At 28.3% G+C, this 21,870-nt stretch overlaps 1 protein-coding gene across 1 annotated transcript; it reads left to right on the top strand.

Annotated features, from left to right (window-relative positions):
* The first annotated feature begins 4,219 nt into the window (after positions 1 to 4,219).
* On the top strand, positions 4,220 to 7,577 carry LOC8272385 (protein SMAX1-LIKE 3). Its single transcript, XM_002516583.4, has 3 exons — positions 4,220 to 5,667; positions 5,798 to 6,047; positions 6,150 to 7,577. Exons 1-3 carry the CDS (start codon positions 4,469 to 4,471, stop codon positions 7,293 to 7,295), a joined length of 2,595 nt encoding a protein of 864 aa, XP_002516629.2. The 5' UTR covers positions 4,220 to 4,468; the 3' UTR covers positions 7,296 to 7,577.
* The last annotated feature ends 14,293 nt before the right edge of the window (positions 7,578 to 21,870 follow it).

Below are 21,870 nucleotides of genomic sequence, written 5' to 3' on the forward strand. Positions count from 1 at the left end.
GGAGGAGGTTACCTCCAGTATCCGGACAGAGGTCCAACAAATCATCAGAGAAGTCCTCATCGAGTTCTTTGTATGTAGTTGTTAGTGTACACTACCATAAACATAAATAATATTCATTTTTATTATATCAGATTTTTTATATTGGCTTTTTATATTAATATCATGATTTATAAATCAATTTTAATAATTAATATTTAAAAGTTATTAACCAAAATAAAATAAAAATTGCGACGGATTAATGATGGATTAGCAATGGACAGTCCGTCGCTAATTAGTATCTAATTGGCGCCAAATTAGTGACGAGAAACTCTATTGCCAAAATAGCAATGGAGTCATCGATGGATTAAATCTATCGCTAGATTATCAATGATATTTTCATTGCTGAAGCTGTCATTATATCTAGCGACAATTATCTTCACATGAAAATTATCGACGAACTCTCATCGCCAATCCATCGCTAATTTTGGCGATGGAAAGAATTCAATCTTTTTTTTTTTGCAAGAAGAAATTTAGCGACTGATTATTTTCATTGCTGATTTTTACTGTGATGGATTTACTGTGTTTAGCGATGGAAAAATCTGTCACTAATCTGACATATTCTTGTAGTGATTTTTTTATAACTTGGAGGTATTGGTTTTCTCAAACAACCAACTTATTCATCTTCTTTGTATTTAGACCTTGTAAGATAGGTAAACATAAACACTACCAATCTAAAAGAGATCCTTCCTCTTTGCACATGCCAATTACCAGAAGCCAAACTAACACACATAACATAGAGATCTTATTTATTGTTGTATTTTTCTTATTTATTGTTTGTATCAAATTGGGTGGAAATGTCGATGAAGGAGCAAAAGTTATTTTGGTTCTACAGAGGAGCACAGTTGCTGATATATGTTGAAGAAATTAGAGAATTTCTATAAGAACACCCGTACTGTTGGTTTCTTGTTTCTTAATAAGGGCTTCAGTGGACAACTCCTGCAACCTGGATTGCACGAAAACGTGGTTAACTGTGAGAGGTCACAACATTTTAACCATGGGCCTCAGATCTTCATTAAGGCCACTTACAAAACTCAAAATAGAGTACGAATCAGTAAGGCCATTGTTCAGCTTCAACATGAGTGATCTTAACTTTTCAAATTTTTCCTGGTACTCTGTCACTGAGTGATCCTATCATAATTTATGAAATTGCTCACCTGCATCATTGGAATGGATTGCATCTTTGGAACCAGTTACCAACCTTCTCTCCTAAAATAGAGTAGCTGATTCAATTTTCATCTCTTCCACTACAAGATAGATTTAAAGATAATTAGAGCACTTTCTACACTAGTTCCTTGCAGTACCACCATCAACATATGGTAATTCCGATTGAAGGTTATTCATGGTACCAAGGCCGATTTGGTGTTTGATTTAGCATTAAATGATGTTCTTTTTATTAGTTAATTTTATGAAACTGGGTAAATGTGTCCATAATTAGTATAAGGTATTAATTTTTAGGTTACTAAGTAAGAAGGGTTTTTGAAAAGGTTCTTAAAACTTTAATAATGTTAATTGAAGATAAATGCAGGTGTTATAATGTCCTAGAGGATGCTAAAGGTTGATGGACCAAAGTTTCCAGTCGAGGTCGTGAAGAAAGCCATGATTATGACTGAAGACCCAAAGGAGTATAAGCTAGTAAAAGCTATTGTCGAGGTCGCGACCTAAGTCACAACCGTGACTGAGAAAGTCGGGCAAACATTAAAATTCAGCCTTTTATTATATCTTTAGTTATATAAGACCATTAAGAGAAAATTATTATCTCGAAAAGAAGAGAGCTTTTAGAGGATAAAAATGGCTAGGAAGGTAAAAAAAAAAAAAAAAAAAAAAGCAAGGTTTTGGGTGAAGAATAAGGTACAAGTGGATCCTTAAAGAAGTTCAACCTCAAGCTTTCAAGTTCTTCTAGCTTTGTAAACAAGTTTGGATTTTATTTTTCATTCACTTTTTAGATTAAGAATAATATTTGATGTTATTATGTTAGTCATCTGTGGCTAAGCTACTTGTCGAGGGATTTCATCTTGTACTCTTTCCTATGTGTTATACTTTGATTAATGAAGATTTAAGTTGTTCATTATACTTGATTCCTTATTTCATACTATGTTTATCAATAAAAATTCAATGAATAATAGGATCTATGTATAACTAGTTATTAGAGTTTTATAGAGATATCATAATTTCCTTATCAATCATCTATAGGATTGCATGATAGCTTAACTTGTTAAATTAAGAGATTTGGATTATGATTGAGAGATTCAATTTGTTCTCGTAGTTTATCATTTCAGGTTTAGTTTTAATCACTTTAAGGAAGGGTTAAAATGCTTTATGATATCTTGGACTAAACCTAATTAATCAAATTATTTTGCATAAAAAAGAAGGATAGTGTTTGAAATTCCTAGATTTCCATCAATTATTATTCTTCTCAAATTATATTTATTGTTGACACTTTTGAGGAATTTGGATTTAAATATTTTGTTATTTATTAGAATTTAAATTATTTATCCTCAGTATTAGAATGTTTAGAGTCACAATTTATATCACTTTTTACAAGCCTTAAACAATTAGAGATGGAGTGTATAGGTGGATAAATGGCAATCCTCATAGCAACAATCTTGATATACTACAATGATCATATATTGTGGAAATATCACAAGGTTTGTCACCGTTGCCAGAGATTGTTGAGTTTAACATCATAATATTCCACTCCAAATTGCACATCTTTGCACTCCTCATTTGAACTATAAATTCTTCATTCAAGATCTTAAATTGACCTATCATTATGCTATATTGAACCGTCAAATGTTTCATGAACAAACTTTTGAATTTTAGGGATAATTTGTTTAATTTTTCTTCAGCATTATGGGTAACAGCATATGTTAGCAGGAAAATGTTTATGTTCATCGAGAGAAAAAGAATAAAAGAGGGCAAATAGAATTCGGTTGGATCGATATTGGTCATATAATAATTTTAGATCACTTGCAGTAATTATTAATTTATAATTCTGAATATCTTTTTACAGTGTTGCAATATTTATAAAAATTCATATATAGCATTTTATAGTATACATAATAAAAGATGACAGATATCTATCCAACCGACAGCAAACTTTATAAAAATAAATGTATTTCTATATTATTTATAAATATTTTCTAACAAATTAACTTTCATTTTATACATGTACTTTTTTATTCGATATGTATAATTACTTATCAAATATGATTTAATTAATACTTGAATCTTCTCTAAAACTGTTGGATATCCAATTTGAATCCTAGTTAGAACCAATTAATTATAAAAAGTGTAAATGTATAATTAACCTGTCTCTAAGTAATCAATTGCATTTTGGTATTAAAAACGTAATTAGTTTTATTTATAAAGGTAGCACAGCTCAAATGAAATTTTGAGGATTTAAAAAGGAAGGAATTGAAACAATTTGTTTATAATGGCATTAAAAATAGCAACAAAAATAAAAACATGATTTGAAATAAAGGCTTTCAAAGCCAAACTTTACAGAGAGATGAGCTGAGTTTTGTTATTGATAGGAGAGGTAGAGAAAGAATGTTTTTTCTCCTTACATAGATTTCATGCAATATTCTGTTATCATTATTTGTTTGTTTAAGTTTGTGACATCCATAACTCAATCATCAATCATCAAAGGCATATTATTCCTCTCTTTTTTCTCGAGAACTGAGCAAAGAGAAAGACAACCAATATCCACAGTTCCCAATTCTCTTCAAACAGACAGGCAGTCCTCTCCCTTCTTTCTTTCTTTTTTTTTTTTCTTTTTTTTAGTCCTCGTTATTGGTGGATTGCCCCTTTCCCTTTCTCGCCTTTGCCTTTCTCTTTTTCCATCTTTTCTTTTGCTCATCATCTAATTTTGGGCTCATTATTCCTTCTTCTTAAATGGGTTTGGAGTTTATAAGGTACAATATATATACACATATATAAAGAAGACAAAGTGTTTATTCCATTCATAGTTCTCAAAGGTTAGTGCTTTATAAAATATAAATATATTTTATATGAAGAAGAGACCAATTACCTTTCTTCCCCTAATTATCCACTAAGCTTTATATGATAAGAGAGAGAAAGAGATATAGCATCACATGCAAGCCACTTTCACATACAAAGACTAAAAAAGTTTGCCTCACTAACAAGAAAAGCACAAACCCATACTAGATAATATCTCTCACACCACCTTTTTCATCGCAACCATAATATAAACCAGTTAGTTGCTTAGTTCCATATATTGATAGCCCTACTATAACAATTCCCTTAGTTGGTTTCTCTTGCTATATGTCTTAAAAGAAGAAAAGAAAAGACAAAAACCACCCATGAAACCAATTTCTCTTATAGTGTAGTTAAAGCAATTAACTACATATATCTTGAAAATAATTGCAGTTGTAGAAGAGAAAGGAGTGTACATCCAACCCAACAGAAAATGAGAGCAGGAATATGCAGTGTGCAGCAAGCTCTTACTGCTGAGGCTGCAAATATAGTAAAGCAAGCAGTTAGCCTTGCTAGGCGTCGAGGCCATGCCCAAGTCACTCCTCTTCATGTGGCAAGTGCTATGTTGGCATCTACAAATGGCCTTCTCAGAAGAGCTTGCCTTCAATCCCATTCTCATCCTCTCCAATGCAAGGCCTTAGAGCTTTGCTTTAATGTTGCTCTAAATCGCCTACCTGCTTCCACTTCCAGTGCGTTGTTAGGTCCTCATTCTTCTTATCCTTCCTTATCTAATGCCTTGGTTGCAGCTTTTAAGCGTGCTCAGGCTCACCAGCGTCGAGGCTCCATTGAAAACCAGCAACAACCCATTTTAGCTTTGAAGATTGAGATAGAACAGCTCATAATCTCTATTTTAGACGACCCGAGTGTTAGTAGAGTTATGAGGGAAGCTGGTTTCTCAAGTACCCAAGTGAAGAACAAGGTAGAACAGGCAGTTTCTTTGGAGATTTGTTCTCAAGGCACTACTGCTACAAGTTGCCAGTCTAAAGAAATCACTAAACCTCAAATTTTTAGCACTAATAATGTGTCTCCGTCTCTTCCTTTTAGTCATTATGGAGTCACACTAAGCAAGCCATTAGATCATGAGGTTAGTAATGATGATGTAATGAGTGTTTTAAACACATTGATGGAGAAAAAGAGAAACACAATCATTACAGGAGAATGTCTAGCTAGTACAGAAAGTGTAGTTAGACTAGTCATGAATAAGATTGAGAGAGGCCTTGCTCCTGGGGAGTTGAGAGCGATGCGGTTCATAAGCTTTCCTCTCATCTCTTTGAGAGATCTTCCACAAGAGGAGGTTGAGCAAAAGCTTGTAGAGCTTAGGTGCACAGTGAAGAGCTATTTGAATAGAGGGGTTTTCTTATATTTGGGTGATATCAAATGGGTTGCTGAGTTTTGGTCGGAATACGGTGAGCAAAGGAGAAGCTATTACTGCTCTGGGGAGTACATAATCATGGAGCTGAAAAGATTAATCCGCGGAATTGGTGAAACTGAAAGGCTGTGGCTCATGGGAGTTGCAACTTTCCAGACATACATGAAATGTAAGTCAGGCCGCCCTTCTCTAGAGACTATTTGGGAATTATATCCTCTCCCAATTCCAGTTGGTAGCCTGAGCCTGAGTCTCAATCTTGACAGGTAACTTTTAAGTGATTCTAGCATATTATTCTATGTGAACCTATTGCCAGTTCCCTAACTTATTCTATTATTCTTCATATGCCTCTATCTCATATTAATCCTTTTTCTTTTTGTCTTTACTCATATGCAGTGACCTACAATGTCGGTACCGAAGCAAAGTATCTACCAATGGATATGGTTGGCCGAAGCTCGAATCTGCAGTTGATAATCACTCAACTTGTTTCACAGACTTCAATGTCAATTTCAATAGAGATGCTCAAAGCATAGGTTGCAGTCAGAGGGAGTTCACTACCAATTTTACAGTTTCCACTAGCTCAAGCTTGCCTTCATGGCTCAAGCAGCATAAAGTAGAGACAGAAAGAATCACTATTGATGATAAGGTACTTAATTAATTACCTTATTATATATAGTTAATCTTGTTTAATGTTGGATTAATCATGAAGTTTAAATGGGCTTAACTTCATTTTCATTGTTACAAGCAGGAATATTGTACGAATACAAGCCCTCTTCTGAAGAAATGGAACTCATTTGGCAGCTCATTTCATAATAAAGAATCTCACTCTCCTCCAAAAACCATAAAGTTTGCTTCATCTCCTGCTTCCCCAATTTCCATTTCTTCCCATGAGTGCAACACCAACATAAATCAAGCGCCTTTAAGCTGGCCAGTCATTTTCGAGCCAAGACAGTTTCAGAAAGAGCAGAAGATTTGGTTGTCTGAATGTAACAATGCCGAAGGCTCTGAAAGCAATTTGATTAGCGTTACCAAACCAGAGCTTTTATCAAATCCTAACTCTAGCCCAAATTCAGCTTCTTCAAGTGAAGCAGTGGACGGCACAGAAGGCTTACAAAGCTTCAAGGAGCTCAATAACCAAAACTTGAAGATTCTATGCAGTAGCTTGGAGAAAAAGGTTCCATGGCAGAAAGATATTATTCCCGAAATCGCGACTGCCATTCTTGAGTGCAGGTCCGGGAGGAGCAAGAGCAAACGCAAGTCCAATAACCGAGCAGAAAGAGAAGAAACTTGGCTCTTCTTCTTAGGAGTTGATTCTGAAGGAAAGGAAAAGATTGCAAGAGAGTTAGCCAGACTTGTCTATGGCTCCCAAGCAAACTTTGTTTCAATTGGTCTAAGCAACTATTCATCAACAAGAACTGATTCAACTGATGAATCCAAGAATAAGAGGGGTAGAGATGAGTTGGGTTGTGGTTATCATGAGAGGTTCGGCCTTGCATTGAATGAGAATCCTCATCGAGTATTCTTCATGGAAGATGTGGAGCAAGTTGATTACTGTTCTCAAAAGGCAATCAAGAAAGCCATTGAAAGTGGAAAAGTAGCACTTCCTGGTGGCGAAAATGCTCCTCTGAAAGATGCCATTATCATTTTCGGTAGTGAAAGTTATAGTTCAGCGTCAAGAGCTTGTTCACCTTCAAGAAGAGTAAAAAGTAGTGGGGAGAAAGAAGTCAAGGATGAAGAGGATGAATCAGATGAGAAGAACAAAGTTCTCTCACTTGACTTGAACATTGCCATTGATGTTAATGACGATGATGAAGATGAATACTCAAACATTGCTGATAATGGAATCCTACAATCTGTTGATAGGCAAATTCTTTTCAAAATTCAAGAACTGTGATAGGGAGGGGGTATACTTCATATAAGTTAATATTTAGTGATGAGCAGTTCTTGTTCTTTCTTTTTTGTTTTTCTTTTACTTCATTTTTTTTTTCTCTTCTTTGCTTTTAAATTTTGTGGTAGCTTTCTTTTGATGGGGGGAGAAAGAAAGAAATTAAACTAACTTGGGAAACAAAAGAAGAAAAATCTTTAACTAAGGAGAGGGGGTTTAGTAATGTAGGATGGTGTATATTTATTAATGTTCATTCTGGTTGTTACTTGTAATGGATTATGGCACTTCTAATTATGGTTTTCTGCATTTTAATGCGACAAGTATGTAATGCCTCTCTATTTTTCTCTAATTTATTTTACTTAACTACCTAACTTCAGCAAAAGAAAATGGAATAACAAACTAATGCAGCATGTAAATTTCCAGTATGCAAGTTCATAGATGATGACAGAAAAAGAAGATATTTTTCAAATTTTAAAATGTAATTCATCAACTGTCACATTCATTTGCAACTTGGTGAGTTGGAACCACTTTTTACTGTGTAATTTTTTTTATATTCAGGAAAAGTCTAATAGGCCGTCAATAAGACTACAGAAATAGTTAATTTCTTACAGTAAAAATGAAAACTTACTTAAAGCAAAAAAAAAAAAAAAGAAATCCAAAACTTTTTACTTTTAAAAACCATACTAAATTCGAGTAAATTATCTTTTATATATAAAAAAATTAATAAAACTATTTTTATTTATAAAAAATAAATAAAATTTTTATCTAGACTTAATATATGAACATACACCAAATCGATAAATAATTAATATATATTTATTAGTTTTAAATAATAAAATATACGTTAATCATTTAATATCAAAATATAAAGCATTTATCTATTTATGTCACTTTTTTATTTATTATGACATATAATAATAATTTTTAGAAAAAATAAATATTTTTTTTATTTGAATTAAACTTCAACTGTGATTGAGCGAGGCCAAAAGTGTTTAAGAAACAATATTTTATTATTATTATTATTATTTTCTAGAATCTCCTCGGTGCGCATCAGAGGACATTAGTATATATAAACTTTGGCAATATAGGTTCAGGGTCATGAAAGTTCAAACCGGAGGCCAATTACAATTAAGGAAAATAAAGCCTACGCATAAAAAATCCATTGGGTGGAGACATCTTCCACAACTTATGCACAGCTTTTTGGACGTTATCCAACAGGATCGTGATCCTTCTTTATGAAAAAATTACAAAAAGAAAAGAAGAAAGAGAGATAGAGAAAGAAAAGTTTGTGTTTGTTTGAGAATAAGCAAATAATTAATGTTAAATCACCTAAAAAGAATAATACAGAAAAACCTATTTAGGTTTAAGCATATTCTCTCAAAATGGGTTTATATTTAGGGATTCTTTTAAATATATCCAAAAAAATGTCAAAAATATTATTTTTTGTTAAAGTCTTTCTTTTAAAAATACTATAAATTGAAAATTATTTTGATTGATTTAGTTAAAGTTTATATAATAACTCTCGTGTTTATTAGAAATTACAAAAATAGTATTATGATAATACTTTATTATTCTATATTTCTATGAAATTATTAAATATTATGTATACTTATTAGGGCTGAGCATGGATCTCGGTGATTCCCGCCCGAACCGAATAACCGTACCGAAAAGTATCAGAACCGAAAAAATCAAAACTTTTTATAACCGAATTGAACCTATCCGAATTTTTATACTATTATGGTATGGTACTGGTTCTTTAGTAAAAACCATACCGTAACCGTACCAGAACCGATCCGTCTTGTATTGATCCGGACCAAACCGTAGAACCGAATTTTTTACATATATTTATAAATAATTATTTATATTATATAAATAATACATATATTAAAAAAAATAATACATATACTCTATAAAAAATTATTTTATATTTATCATTTATATAATTCAAGCAATTGTTATCGAAATACAAAAATAATACATATTAAAAATAAATATAATATTATAATATACTTTATACTCTATAAAAAATATAAGTTATATATATTAATATGTCACATAGTATATTAATACTAGTAATCTAGTATACATACTATAATACTAGATTTAAAATTTATTTATTGTCTATAAATTTTTGACAAGTTAATTAAAAAATTACTTAATTTAATAAAAAGTTATATAAATTAGTAAAAATTATAAAAATATATTATTATATAAATATAATATTATTTACACTATATTTATTAATAAATTAATTTTTAATTATATAATATTTTTATTTTAAGAATAATAATATTAATTATACTAAAAGTATTAATTTATATAAATATTAAAATTAAGAAATAAATATTTTAAAAATAATTTTTATATTATTATACTAATAAAATTTAAAAAATTAAATATTTAGAAATAATTAATTTATTAACTTTAAAATATTATAAATTAATATTAAAATATAAAAAATATTAAATTATATTTATAAATTTTTTTTTTTTTTGAAAAGGATCAAACAAAACTTGAGAAAAAATTGTCAAAACATCTTTTAACAATATAGAAGTTCTTTACTTCCTACAACAGCGGAGGTCTTCATTTGTTGTCAAGATTGGCTTAAAAGTTCAAATAAACCTATCCAACTAGAAGAATCAATAGAGGATATTGAAAGCATAGAGTCATGTAACATTTTTTTACTTCTTACATATGTTTGTTTATTATTGATGCTCTTAAGTCTTATTGATGTAATTTTTTACTTTTATTATAGAAATTATTCAAGATCCTGAGATTGGTTATGCCAAGATTAAATATGGAGTGCTAATTTTGAGGGGAGGTAATAACATTCCTTTGCTAATTTTGGACATATATTTTAGTGCTACATAAAGTTTGTAAATTTATTTATTTTAATGATTGCCATCTGTAAAATATTTTTATGCTAGCAGTAATATATATTTTAATGGTTTGTATTTGAATATTGAATGAATTATTGTATTTGCAAGTGATTGAATTACGAAACAGGTTGTTCAAGAATGTGATTGCAATTTTAATTCAGATTTTCATGCTATTTTTTTTAGGTTGGTAATCATATTTTCTCTAAATGTATTTGATTAAAGATGAGATTAAAGTTGTGATTTTAAATTTTTTAGAACCGAAAATAGCACCGAACCGAACTGTATTGAACCGTAAAATTAGTACAATACGGTATTGGATCCTTTTATGTTTGGTACGGTACTGGTACCTTCAATTTTAAAATAACCGAGGTTTGGTATGGTACTGGTGATTTATAAATAACCGAATTGGACCGATCCGTGCTCAGCCCTAATACTTATAACATAATATAATAAAAAAGATAGAAGCAAATGAGATCCATTCCATCAAATATAAAATACATTAAGTATATATTTGATATTTGAAATATTTTAATATATATATATATAATATATATATATATATATTTCAAATATAGAAAATTAAAAAGGTAAACTCTAAAAATTGGTGTACATTATATTTATTTTAGTATCTATTGCACATATTTATAGTATATTTTAAATACTTACACCTGTTGAAAAAAGAGTAAAAGTAGCAGCAAATAGTATACACTCAACAAAATATGGTATACATTAAATATATATTCGGTATGTGCAACTACTTTAATTTATATAGATTGCATATTTATAAAATAGAAAGGTAAACTCTTAGGAAATACTATACATTACTCTTGTTTTATTATATGTTGGGTATAAAATATATATGTTAGCTATATATTATGTATATGTTAGGTAACTTTTAATCAAAATTTTAATTTTTTTAACATGATTTTATTCTAATTTTTTTTTTCTAGTAGCAAAGATATAATATTAGTGTTTATTCAAAATAATAAAATACATTCAATTTATTTTAGTATATGTTTCTTATATATAATATACTCACTATGTTTATGTCTTTAGAAAAACATAAGAAAAAGTTACAGTAAATGGTATACATTTTACAGATTTTAGTATATGTTTCATATATATTTGGTATACATATAGTATATATATATAGTATTCGAAATTATTATTTGGTTTTTGCTTGTATTTTGGTATCTATGCATATGTAAGTTTGACATTATTTAAAAAGATTAGTCAATTTATTAGTACAAGTATATTATCACTAGTGCAAAGAAAAAAGATCAAATTAAATTAAATAACTAGCCATGAAGTCTTAAATTAATGCTCCACGTCATCAACTTTCTTGTTAGTTGTATAATAATCCACTTACTCTTACTTTCATCATTCTATAATTTTATTTTTCTTGTCATTCTTCACTATATATTTCTGATAAAAATGAAAAGAAAATAATAATGTTTGTATCACTATACTGAAAAGTTTCTAGCATATTAAAATAAAAAGGTTACAAACAAAATTTTTATCTTTTTAAAATTATACAAAAATAGTATTTATATGCATGTTTTGATATATATATATATATATATACTTGAATATAATATCAAACTCATTAGTACCATACCCATTAAAACCATCACCAAAAGCGAAAGAAAAAAAACTTATTTAAGAAATTCATTAAACACCTTAAGTGTATGTTCAAATGTTAGTTGCAATCATCTATTTATCTACATTCTACAACACTAGAAGATAAATCACATACTTCTTATCAAATTATAAAACGCTAATATTCTAAAAATGAAATCAATAACAAATCAAAAGGATTCAACATATTTTTTTCTATCATTAATCAACAAATCAAAAACTCAAAAATTTATTCCAAGTTAGTACATACAACAAAGAGCAACAATAAATGATATTTTAATGGCAATGAGCATATTTATTTATCGATTTCGTCTCTATAATATTTTTAGATAAAGAAATACCAATACCTTGCTTTTTTTTTTTCAAACTCTTGGCTACTGACTTCTTACCTATTTTTTTAGAAACAATATTACCTGAAATCTCCTTCTTATCAACACAAATAGGATTCACTAAATTTCTTAAGATCTAAAAAAAATTATTATATTTAGGAGAAATAGAAGAATAAGTTAAAACCATCCTTTAAATAAAATCAGTTGCAAAATCTTATATATATATATATATTCAAAAAATTTGAAAAAATTTTGTCATGCAACACCATGAGAGTGCCGAAAAAGAAGGAAGAAGTGAATTTGAAAATCAAAATGAAAAAAGAAAAAGAAAAGAAAAGAAAAAAGTATAGAGAAAACAGTAAAAATGATATAATTAGAGGTAAAATAAGTAAAAATGAAAGTTAAAATAGGTAAAAATGAAAAATAAAATATAATAAAAATAATATTTAAAAAAAATAGTATTTTATGTAACTTTTTCTTATAATTATGCATTAGAGGGAAAATTGACCATGTATTACAGCTCCATGAAGAAATCTGAGCTGGGTTAAACCCTTAACTCTGGAAATTCTTCAGCTATAATTGTGTCCCTAGCTATGACACTCTCGAAGAAACTAATTCCTTTTAACATGTACTAAGACCTGCTTTTATAACTAAGCTTTTAGTTTGTGGAAGGGTAGGATTTTGTAATCAATTAACAGTTCACAACAAAATCACAACCGAAGTTGTCCATACATTATAGTCTAACAAGGTTTTGGTCCAGAGGTTTAATACAGTTGATAGTTGTTTTTTATTGAATAATTATATTAAAGCGTTTAGTAAATATTTAGAAAACAGCAGTTGATAAGTGATTTGGTCTCAATTACCTATTGATTGTATCAGTTCTATTTTAATTTTTTTTATTAGCTAGCTAATTTAATTTTTTATTTATTTAAACACTATCCTTATTAAAACTTATTAATAATAACTTATTTTAAGTTGATATCATATAATTAAATTTTTATATTTTATAATAAATAATTGTTATTTTAAAATTATTCTTAATAGTTAAATAATTATAATATTTATAATTATGGTATTCAAATTAGAAACATTAGTAGAATTTAAATTTAAATTTTTTCTTTTAAAATAACTTTTATAAATATTTTTAAATAAATACAATTTAGCTAAAGAAATTTAACTATAATATTTTAAGTATTATAAATTATTTTTATTAATTTGTATCATTGAATATAATAAAACAAAATATATTTAACGATAAGTTATACTTTCAAACGCTAATAAAATTTTACCAAACGGTTTAATTTATTAGCCATAAGCTACCAGCTATCAGCCACCAGTTACTAGCTGTAGCTGAACTAAATAGACCCTAAATCTCTTTATTTTTAAGACAGAAAATAAGTAAGGAGAGCTCTTATTCTTTTCTGTTTTTTTATAAAAATATATGGAATAGGAGAAAATGTTTATTTCCGTCAATTTCTCTTCATATAGATCATGTTCAAAAAAAATATAAGAAAATCTCAATCCGAATTAATTATCTAATAGATAGTTATCTTCTTATTTTTTATTGAATCGTGTTTCATGTTATATATAATATCGACATTCTCATATTATTTTTTTGTTTTAAAAATTTATCAAAAAAAATAAAAATTACAATATTTTCGAGTCAAATCAAATAGATGAGATGCAATATCCCAAAGATATAATTTTGGAATGGTTTGTCAAAAATCAAATGCATGTTAGATGAGGCATATGATCCATAACTTGAGGGTTATGCGAAGAGAAGAGTTACTTTGAAAGGAAAAGAGGGACAAAAGAAAAAAAAAAAATCTTCCAAGGAATTATAAAAGTGAACACAACTTTTTTTCATTAGTGGAGGATGTTATATATTATATTATTTGGATGGTTTGAAGAGTACTGGAGGGAATGATCAGTGATCAAAAAGAGGATCAGCATAAAAATGAGAAGCATCTAATCCTCACACTACTATAAAGAAGATTTTACTTTAGAATCATAAAAGGCAGATCGCATCTTTATGACTTCAAATCAAAATGGAGCCATGAGTATAATTTGGAATTACATTAGATATATAATACGACAATCACCTACTAAGCTATTCAACTAACAAATCTATGAGCTCCTCAAAAGAATTGATAGAGATAACTATTCCATTAAATTTATTTCTTTCTTTCTCTGAATTTTTTATATATCTATTGTTAAATGAGTAACATATTTTATTATTTAATATATGCATCACTCTCTCACTATTACAAAATAAAATATTCATCTAATAATTAAGTATAATATACTGGAATAGTCAATTTTTATTTCAATTTTTTTTTTTTATGTATTTGCAATTATAAGGAAAGCTTACTTTGCTCTTTTATTTCACTGCTCATTTTATTTCAATTTAAGTAGTAGTTATAAGCTCAGATGAAATGATCTTATAGTCATCTAAATGATTAGCTAGTAGGAAAAATTTCTCAGTGTCTATTATATTATTTATAAATAAACTGAATTAAATATTGACATATAGTATTATTTATTAAGTATTGTATGTGTATTAGTTGGCTTATTTATAACCATTAACCACTCAAAATTAAGGAAATTTTTTTAAAGAGACTGTCTACCATCATCTGTAGATATAACTAATTTACATTGTGTCATGTGATATTATCTATTGATTGTTCTATTTGTATTTATTACATTTTGATCATAGATGGTTAATAATAATAAATAACCAATTAAAATATAGCATTTAAATAAATAATATCATAAGTCAATATTTAATTAAATATTTTTTACGTATGACATAAAATGTTCTCATAAAAGAGTTCTCTATTGTTTTGCACATTTACAACTCTTGTTATGTGAATTTATTTTACAATTTAGAGTATGAATTTTTACTCTGTTAATATTTTCAGTATATTCCTCTTATACGGTCACTAATTTATTAAAATACATTTTTAGCTGATGTAGCACTGATATGTCCTATTACTCAGATGACATATCATAAATTACTAATTTCCTTACAGAATTGGATAAAACATTGTTATCAATAAAAATCACACGATTTATTTTTCGATACTTTCCCCTGAAATTTGTGGAAATCACTGCAAGAATATATGATGTGGAATCACTAAAAGAAAGTTTAGGTCTTGATCATTCTTCTTATTTAAGCAAAAATCATAGAGATAAGTTATTAACCCACTAAAGAGGAAAAATGGGCATATCTTACTTTCAGAAAGTTCAATACCTTCCTCTGCTCATAAGAAACCCAATGGTAATCTCTTTACACCTTCTCTGAGCTTTTTTTTCTTTTCTTTTTCTTGGCTTAAAATTCTAACCAATGCCATAAAAAGCAATAAAATAATACTTTATTTTTCCCCTTTGAGTATTCTTTTTGTAATCTGTAAATATGAAACGAAAAGATAATCAAAAAAAGAAAAAAAAGAAAGAAAGAAGCAAAGACTGGCACTCAAAATATAACTGATATTCAGCCTGCTTTAAGCACTCCCAACTGTCAATATGTCCTCACTTAAGCATGACAAAAGGAAAAAAGGGGAGTCAAAAAAAATGAGCATAAAGGAAAAAAGAAAAAGAGGAGGGAAAAAATAACAAAAAGAATATATATATATTTCAGTTCGTATTCTCAGTTTTGTGTTATTTTCTATATGTATAAACTCCTATATATATATATATATATATAAATTCTTATATTTTGAGATTTAATCACAGATTTTCAAACTGTTGAGTTAAATCATTTCGAAGTATTTGGTAGCTTATCCGCTAAAGATAAATTTAGTAATCCCTTAAACATATTTTTTGGTTTTATCAATCAAAAGAAAAAAAAAAATTTGTTGCGCTATTTCTCCTAAAAAAGGAAATTATTGCACTACTTATCAATTAAACAAAATAAAGAAAAAGGAGTGATCTCTTTCAGCATTAAGAACTAACCCACTACTTGATGTTAATGGTGGCCTTTGTCAACTAAGGATAGGACCTCGAGCTGTGTTCCCATTATAGGATGAATGACTTGAGGGACTTATATTATACCAACAAATCTCTTAGGTATATTGACTGCAATTATATGTATTTTCAATCTGTGCCTAGCTATATAGCTGCACAAAGTACTGCTACATCTTCACCTACATCTCCATTCTACATATATAATCATATTCCTTTTTGCTTTGGATGCTTTTACAAAGAAACATTCAGACATGCTTTTCTTTCACAACTGTATTAGTTTTTGGAGGCCCTTGTTCTGATTAAGAATGTAATATGTAATTTCCCCACAACTTTAACTAGGAGACTGTATTAAACACTTAAAAGTGTTGATTCTATCATAGATATCACTGGGGTGCTTTTTAGTTGAAAGGGTAAAAAAATTTTGTTTAACTGCAATAGAGTTTTTATATTTTTTATTCTTCAGTTTAGTTTCTCTTTTCATAAGCATTAATGTCAGTATTACCAAATAATAATATAGTGTTAACAATAATAGATAACATAGTATAAATCAAAAGTAAAATAAAGAATAAAATCTTATGTTTTAAAATTTAAGAAACACAATTAATTAATCAATTATTTTATATTTAAAGAATAAAATGTACTGAATATTTTATAATAATGAATTTGATATTTATATAGAATCACCCGAAAATGTTATTGCATATATTGATACCTTCCTTGCTTAATATGCTCGTACGGCATGAATGGCCTTGGTGTCTTTTAGAAATAGGGGGACGTAGTATTAGAGTGAGGTGTTGAAGGAAGGATGAGTGAAGTTAATGGACATGTGCGGAAGGTGACAACTCCGTAGAGTAATGCAGAGTGTAGAGGCAAGTCATTAGATTATTGATGCTAGGGAGGTTTAGAAGAGAAAATGTGTGGTTAATACACATAGACACACATATATATATAGGGCAAATATTGGTAGAATCCATTCAAAATCGATCAAATTATTTAAATAAATTACTTATAAATCGAACCGAGATGAGAATAAATCAGTTTGAACTTAATTAAATAATCCTTTTTTTTTTATAAATATGAATTAACTCGAATCATATATAAAATTTTTAAACATTAACATATTAAAATATTTTGTTCGTTATAAAAAAAAAATCATTTGATTAGTCTAATATATTTGGTTAAACTAAATTTTCTTAAATTAAACCAAACCAAATTAAATTGTTAGTTCAAATTTGGTATTGTCAAAATTTTGCTCACTGTTAATATTTTTCGAATTGCTTGTGAATCGAATACGTAATTTTAAATATTTTATAAATGAATCTTTAGATATTTCAAATAAAACATAAAATTAAGGTCTAATTGTAAATTAAGTTCTGATCTTTAGCATTTTTTTTTTTTGTCTCTTAATATTGCTTTCCATTCTTAACTTTGATAGTCTATCTCTCTCCACCTCTTTCATTTACAAAACATATTATGCTTGCAAAACATGTTCATAACTCCATAAATAAAGCACATTTGGTATAAATCTGGCTAATCACTTACATGTATTTTTTGTTTCATCAAGTGTTTATGGTGTTAACTCGAATTTGGGGATTGTAGTTTTGCTTAAATTTGGAAATAAAATTATGCAAAATGTACCATTTAGATAATGACTTAGATAGATATGATGTGACATTTAATTTAGATGCATCGTCTAGCACCTAAAAATCTTGTCTGGTATAAATACACCAGAAATATTTGTCGATGATATGAATTGCAAATATTAAAGAATTGGTGACTCAAATATTGCAAAATTTAAAAGTCATTTTAAAAAACTAAAAAATATTAAAAATTCAGAATTTAAGTTGCAATTATGTCTTAATTAATAATAATAACGATAATTATCATTAAGTAGTAATAGTAGCAAATGTAGATGGTTTTGTTAGATATTTACATTAATCCATGTAACAAAATGAATGGATAATTGTAATTGTAAATCCTATACATTCAATATATTCTGGAGAAAAAAATATGTGTAAAATAAGTAATCAAAATCATCCAAAGGCTCATTTAGAAATTTTCTCAAAAGCTAATCATAAGTTAATTTCTATAAAAACATTAGTGCCCTTGTATAATTCTATGCTAAAAAGTTATTGAAGGGGTGGAAAATTAACCAAATTGCAAAAACTGAAAATATGATTGACACAATTAAAAGATTGGACTAAAACTTGACACAAATATATACTAAAGGTTTGGATTACCATGTTTAAATGATTTGGCCTGCGATGTTAGCCGACATGAAAGAAACATTCTCTAGATAATATACTCTGATGACAATTGACATTATCAAATTTCGCCCAACACTTTCTATATATTGTCAAAATTATCTTTTAGTCCACCAATGATGCGTGGCCGCTGCAATTATAAGGCCAACAGCTAAAATAACTTCTTGGGTTATGCAGAAGAGATCCGTAGTTATCGTAAGATGAGGAATTGAGGTTATTGTAGTTATGATATACATGATCTTAATCAGTTACGATACAACATTCTACAATGAGTAAGAATCAAGAGACTCGAGTTTTATAATATCAAATATTACATTTTTTTTCCGCAATTAAGAGATTTGAGTCTTATAATGTCAAATATCATATCTCTTTTTTATGAAATTATGAGCCGACTAAATATTTTATAATAACTAAAAATCAAGAGAATGGAGTTTTACATGACCGAATACCTATAGAATTATGAGGCGAAAAAATAAATAATATTTTAAAAACGGGTCATAAATTATTCTATTATATCAGTCTATCATCAATTAATTCTCATATTATGTATTTTTAACATCACCAAGCGTTAATCTAGCTGGTAAGATATTTTTAATTTTAAATGTGTCAAAAATTGAAATTTTAACTCGTATTAATTATGGATATATACATGTTGACACTTAATCCATATAGATTTCCACATGATGGATACGTTTTAGATATGTAATATATATGCCCCTGAAGAAGCACATACATATAACATGCATGGTCTAGATAGTTGAGCAAATAATTTTGCTGTTAGTCTAACCCATAATTGAACAAGAAGGTAATGGCCTAGAAAAGTTGTTTAGAATAATGTTAATGTATATATGTATTTATATGACTAGCCGTTATCATCGTATGAAAAATATATATCTTGAAACATGATCTGCAAATGATCACAAGCTGATAAAAGGAATGGGAAAAAGATATATAAAAGCACGAACCCACTTGTTGTATTCTTTTTAGGGGTCATTAGTGCACTAAAGCATTCAAAATATGCACACACTTTTCAAAGGCATTACAATACTTTTCTCTTTTATTGCAATACTTGTCTCATCCAGGACAGCTTCCACACCTCAAAACTTTTGCAAAGAAAAGATTGGTATACAAAGACAAAGTTTCCACTCCTTATACTTTAGCAGTCTTTATTAGAAAAGAAAAGACAAGTATAAGAATGGCTATTTTATCTATAAGGTCACCATCTACATAAAGCTTTTCTTTCTAAGTTACAAGAGAGAATTTTGCATGAAAGTAAGGGAATTCTTGGATCTGGAACTTCCAATAGCCAGTGTATAATTGAACTCCGACAAAGCAAAAGCCTCCTAATACAACCTTTTCTTTCATCTCTCTCTCTCCCCCTCTAACCAGACACTAGTGTTGGGATCCTTCACTCATCATTCTCATATCATAATTCATTAACTAAGAAAGAGAGAGAGAGAGAGAGAGGGTAGCCATGTGGGGTGTGTTCTTACATTGGAAAAACAAAGAGTCTAATTATTTGCAAGACAAGGTATAGCATTAATTAGAAGAAGAAGACTAGTCAAAAAGAAGAGCTAGCGTGAAAGTTAACAAGAATGTTTGAACACATTTTGGATACTCGATATGATTTTGCTTTGTAATGATTGCATGATTCTTGTCCTTGATCACTTTGAGAATATGTTTAACTTTAAATCTAATTTGATTATACTTGTTCATACAATAAACTATTACTAGTGCCATGTGAAAAACCATGTGTATCCAAGTGCAAAGTAACACTCAGTTTCCAATTATAACTTCAGGTAATTCTTACCTACATCAGATATAGATTCCGCAATAAAGAAAAAAATAATATATATATATGAATATTTTATACTTTAATATTAAAAAATTGATACGTATTTAATTATTTAAAATTAATAAATATATATATCAATTATCTGTTAGCTTGATGTATAAATAAAGATACCCCTAGATTAGGTAAAAATCTTCTAATAACTTGTACCAATTTTTTACGTGTTGTGTGGTTTCTGCTATTAATTTGATGATAAATATTTTCTTAATTTTAAAAATGAGTATTGTACTTTTATTAATATTATATATTTGATAATATTAGATTAAATATATGAAGTAAAAATTTAATGATTAAAATAATTGATAATATCAAGACTAAATTTAATATTTTAAGATATTTTCTTTATTTTCTCCAATATCATCAATTAATATAATCTACCAATGTTTGTTAATTTTCTTGCAAGATAAGGGTTAAGGTATCTCACTAAATATGGGATAAATTGACTAAACAACTTTAAAATAATTTTGTTGTAATCGAAAGAACATATGCAACTTGGTCATGTTTACCTCTTGTTAAGAATTGATCCAACGATAGTTTTAGTCGAGAAGTACAAGTACTATTTTTAATAATAAAGGGACTAAAGTGTTAAAAGATGATAAATTATAAAGAATTAGCTGCAATATTCCCATATATAAAAGAGGAAAGGAATATAATACGGGGTTTTGTTAGAGTATCATCGTGATATTCTATAATTATAAGTGTATTTTTTAGTTATAAATAATCAATCGGTATTTATTTGTATAATATTTAGCTTTTTGCGTGCACTAGTATTTCGATCATACCAGAGGCGAATTACCTCAAAATTAATATGTTTAATGAAAAGTAAATTGATTGCACTGATCTAATTTCTATTAAAATGATTGTACGAAAGGATTTAAGGGGCTCAAAATCTTATGAATTCTTATCTCTACTTCTAAAAGTTTTATTAAATCTAAATAAAATGACTGTTTTAAGATAAAGAACAACAACTAAAAATGAAGGAAATAAGAATAATAAAATTGAAAGCTGAAGAAAATAAACTGAGAAAATAGTGTTCATGAAGAATAAAATAAATCTAAATTAAGAAAATTAAAAAACTCAAAGAAAACTTGAATAAGTAAACAGCTACAGTACTAAAGAGAAAATATTGCTAAGTATTATTGATTTATTGATATGATTTTTGTTGAAATGATTGTTCGTCCTGATTCTGAAGTAAGCTCCTCAATTTATAAACTTTCTCAACTTAATGATCATGTCTCTAATAACTGTTTCAACCCACATCATTAATGAAGCAACTTATTAAGGTAATTAAGCACGTGAATCTATTTTTAGGAAAATGGTCCATCAACTCTCTCACTTTCTCAAAAGTTGAACGTGAAGTTGTTATCTAGAAGATGGTGGAGTAGAATTCTCCAACTCCTTGCTACAAGACAATTCTTCCTTATACTTTCTTTTGAAACATCTTTCCATTATGTTCAACTTCTTAAACCAATTGACTCCTTCTCATTCTTTATATTTTGCGTGTGATGATTCAATAAAGTCTTTGAATCAAGGTTCTTCACTGTGCCGCCTTAGGTATTTGAAAAGATTACTGTATCGCCTCAAATATTAGAATCGGTGAAATAAATAATCCCTGCATAATGGCTCCTCACTGCATCACCTCAGATATTTGAGTTA

Source organism: Ricinus communis, chromosome 6 (assembly GCF_019578655.1).
Source record: "Ricinus communis isolate WT05 ecotype wild-type chromosome 6, ASM1957865v1, whole genome shotgun sequence".
NCBI lineage: Eukaryota > Viridiplantae > Streptophyta > Magnoliopsida > Malpighiales > Euphorbiaceae > Ricinus > Ricinus communis.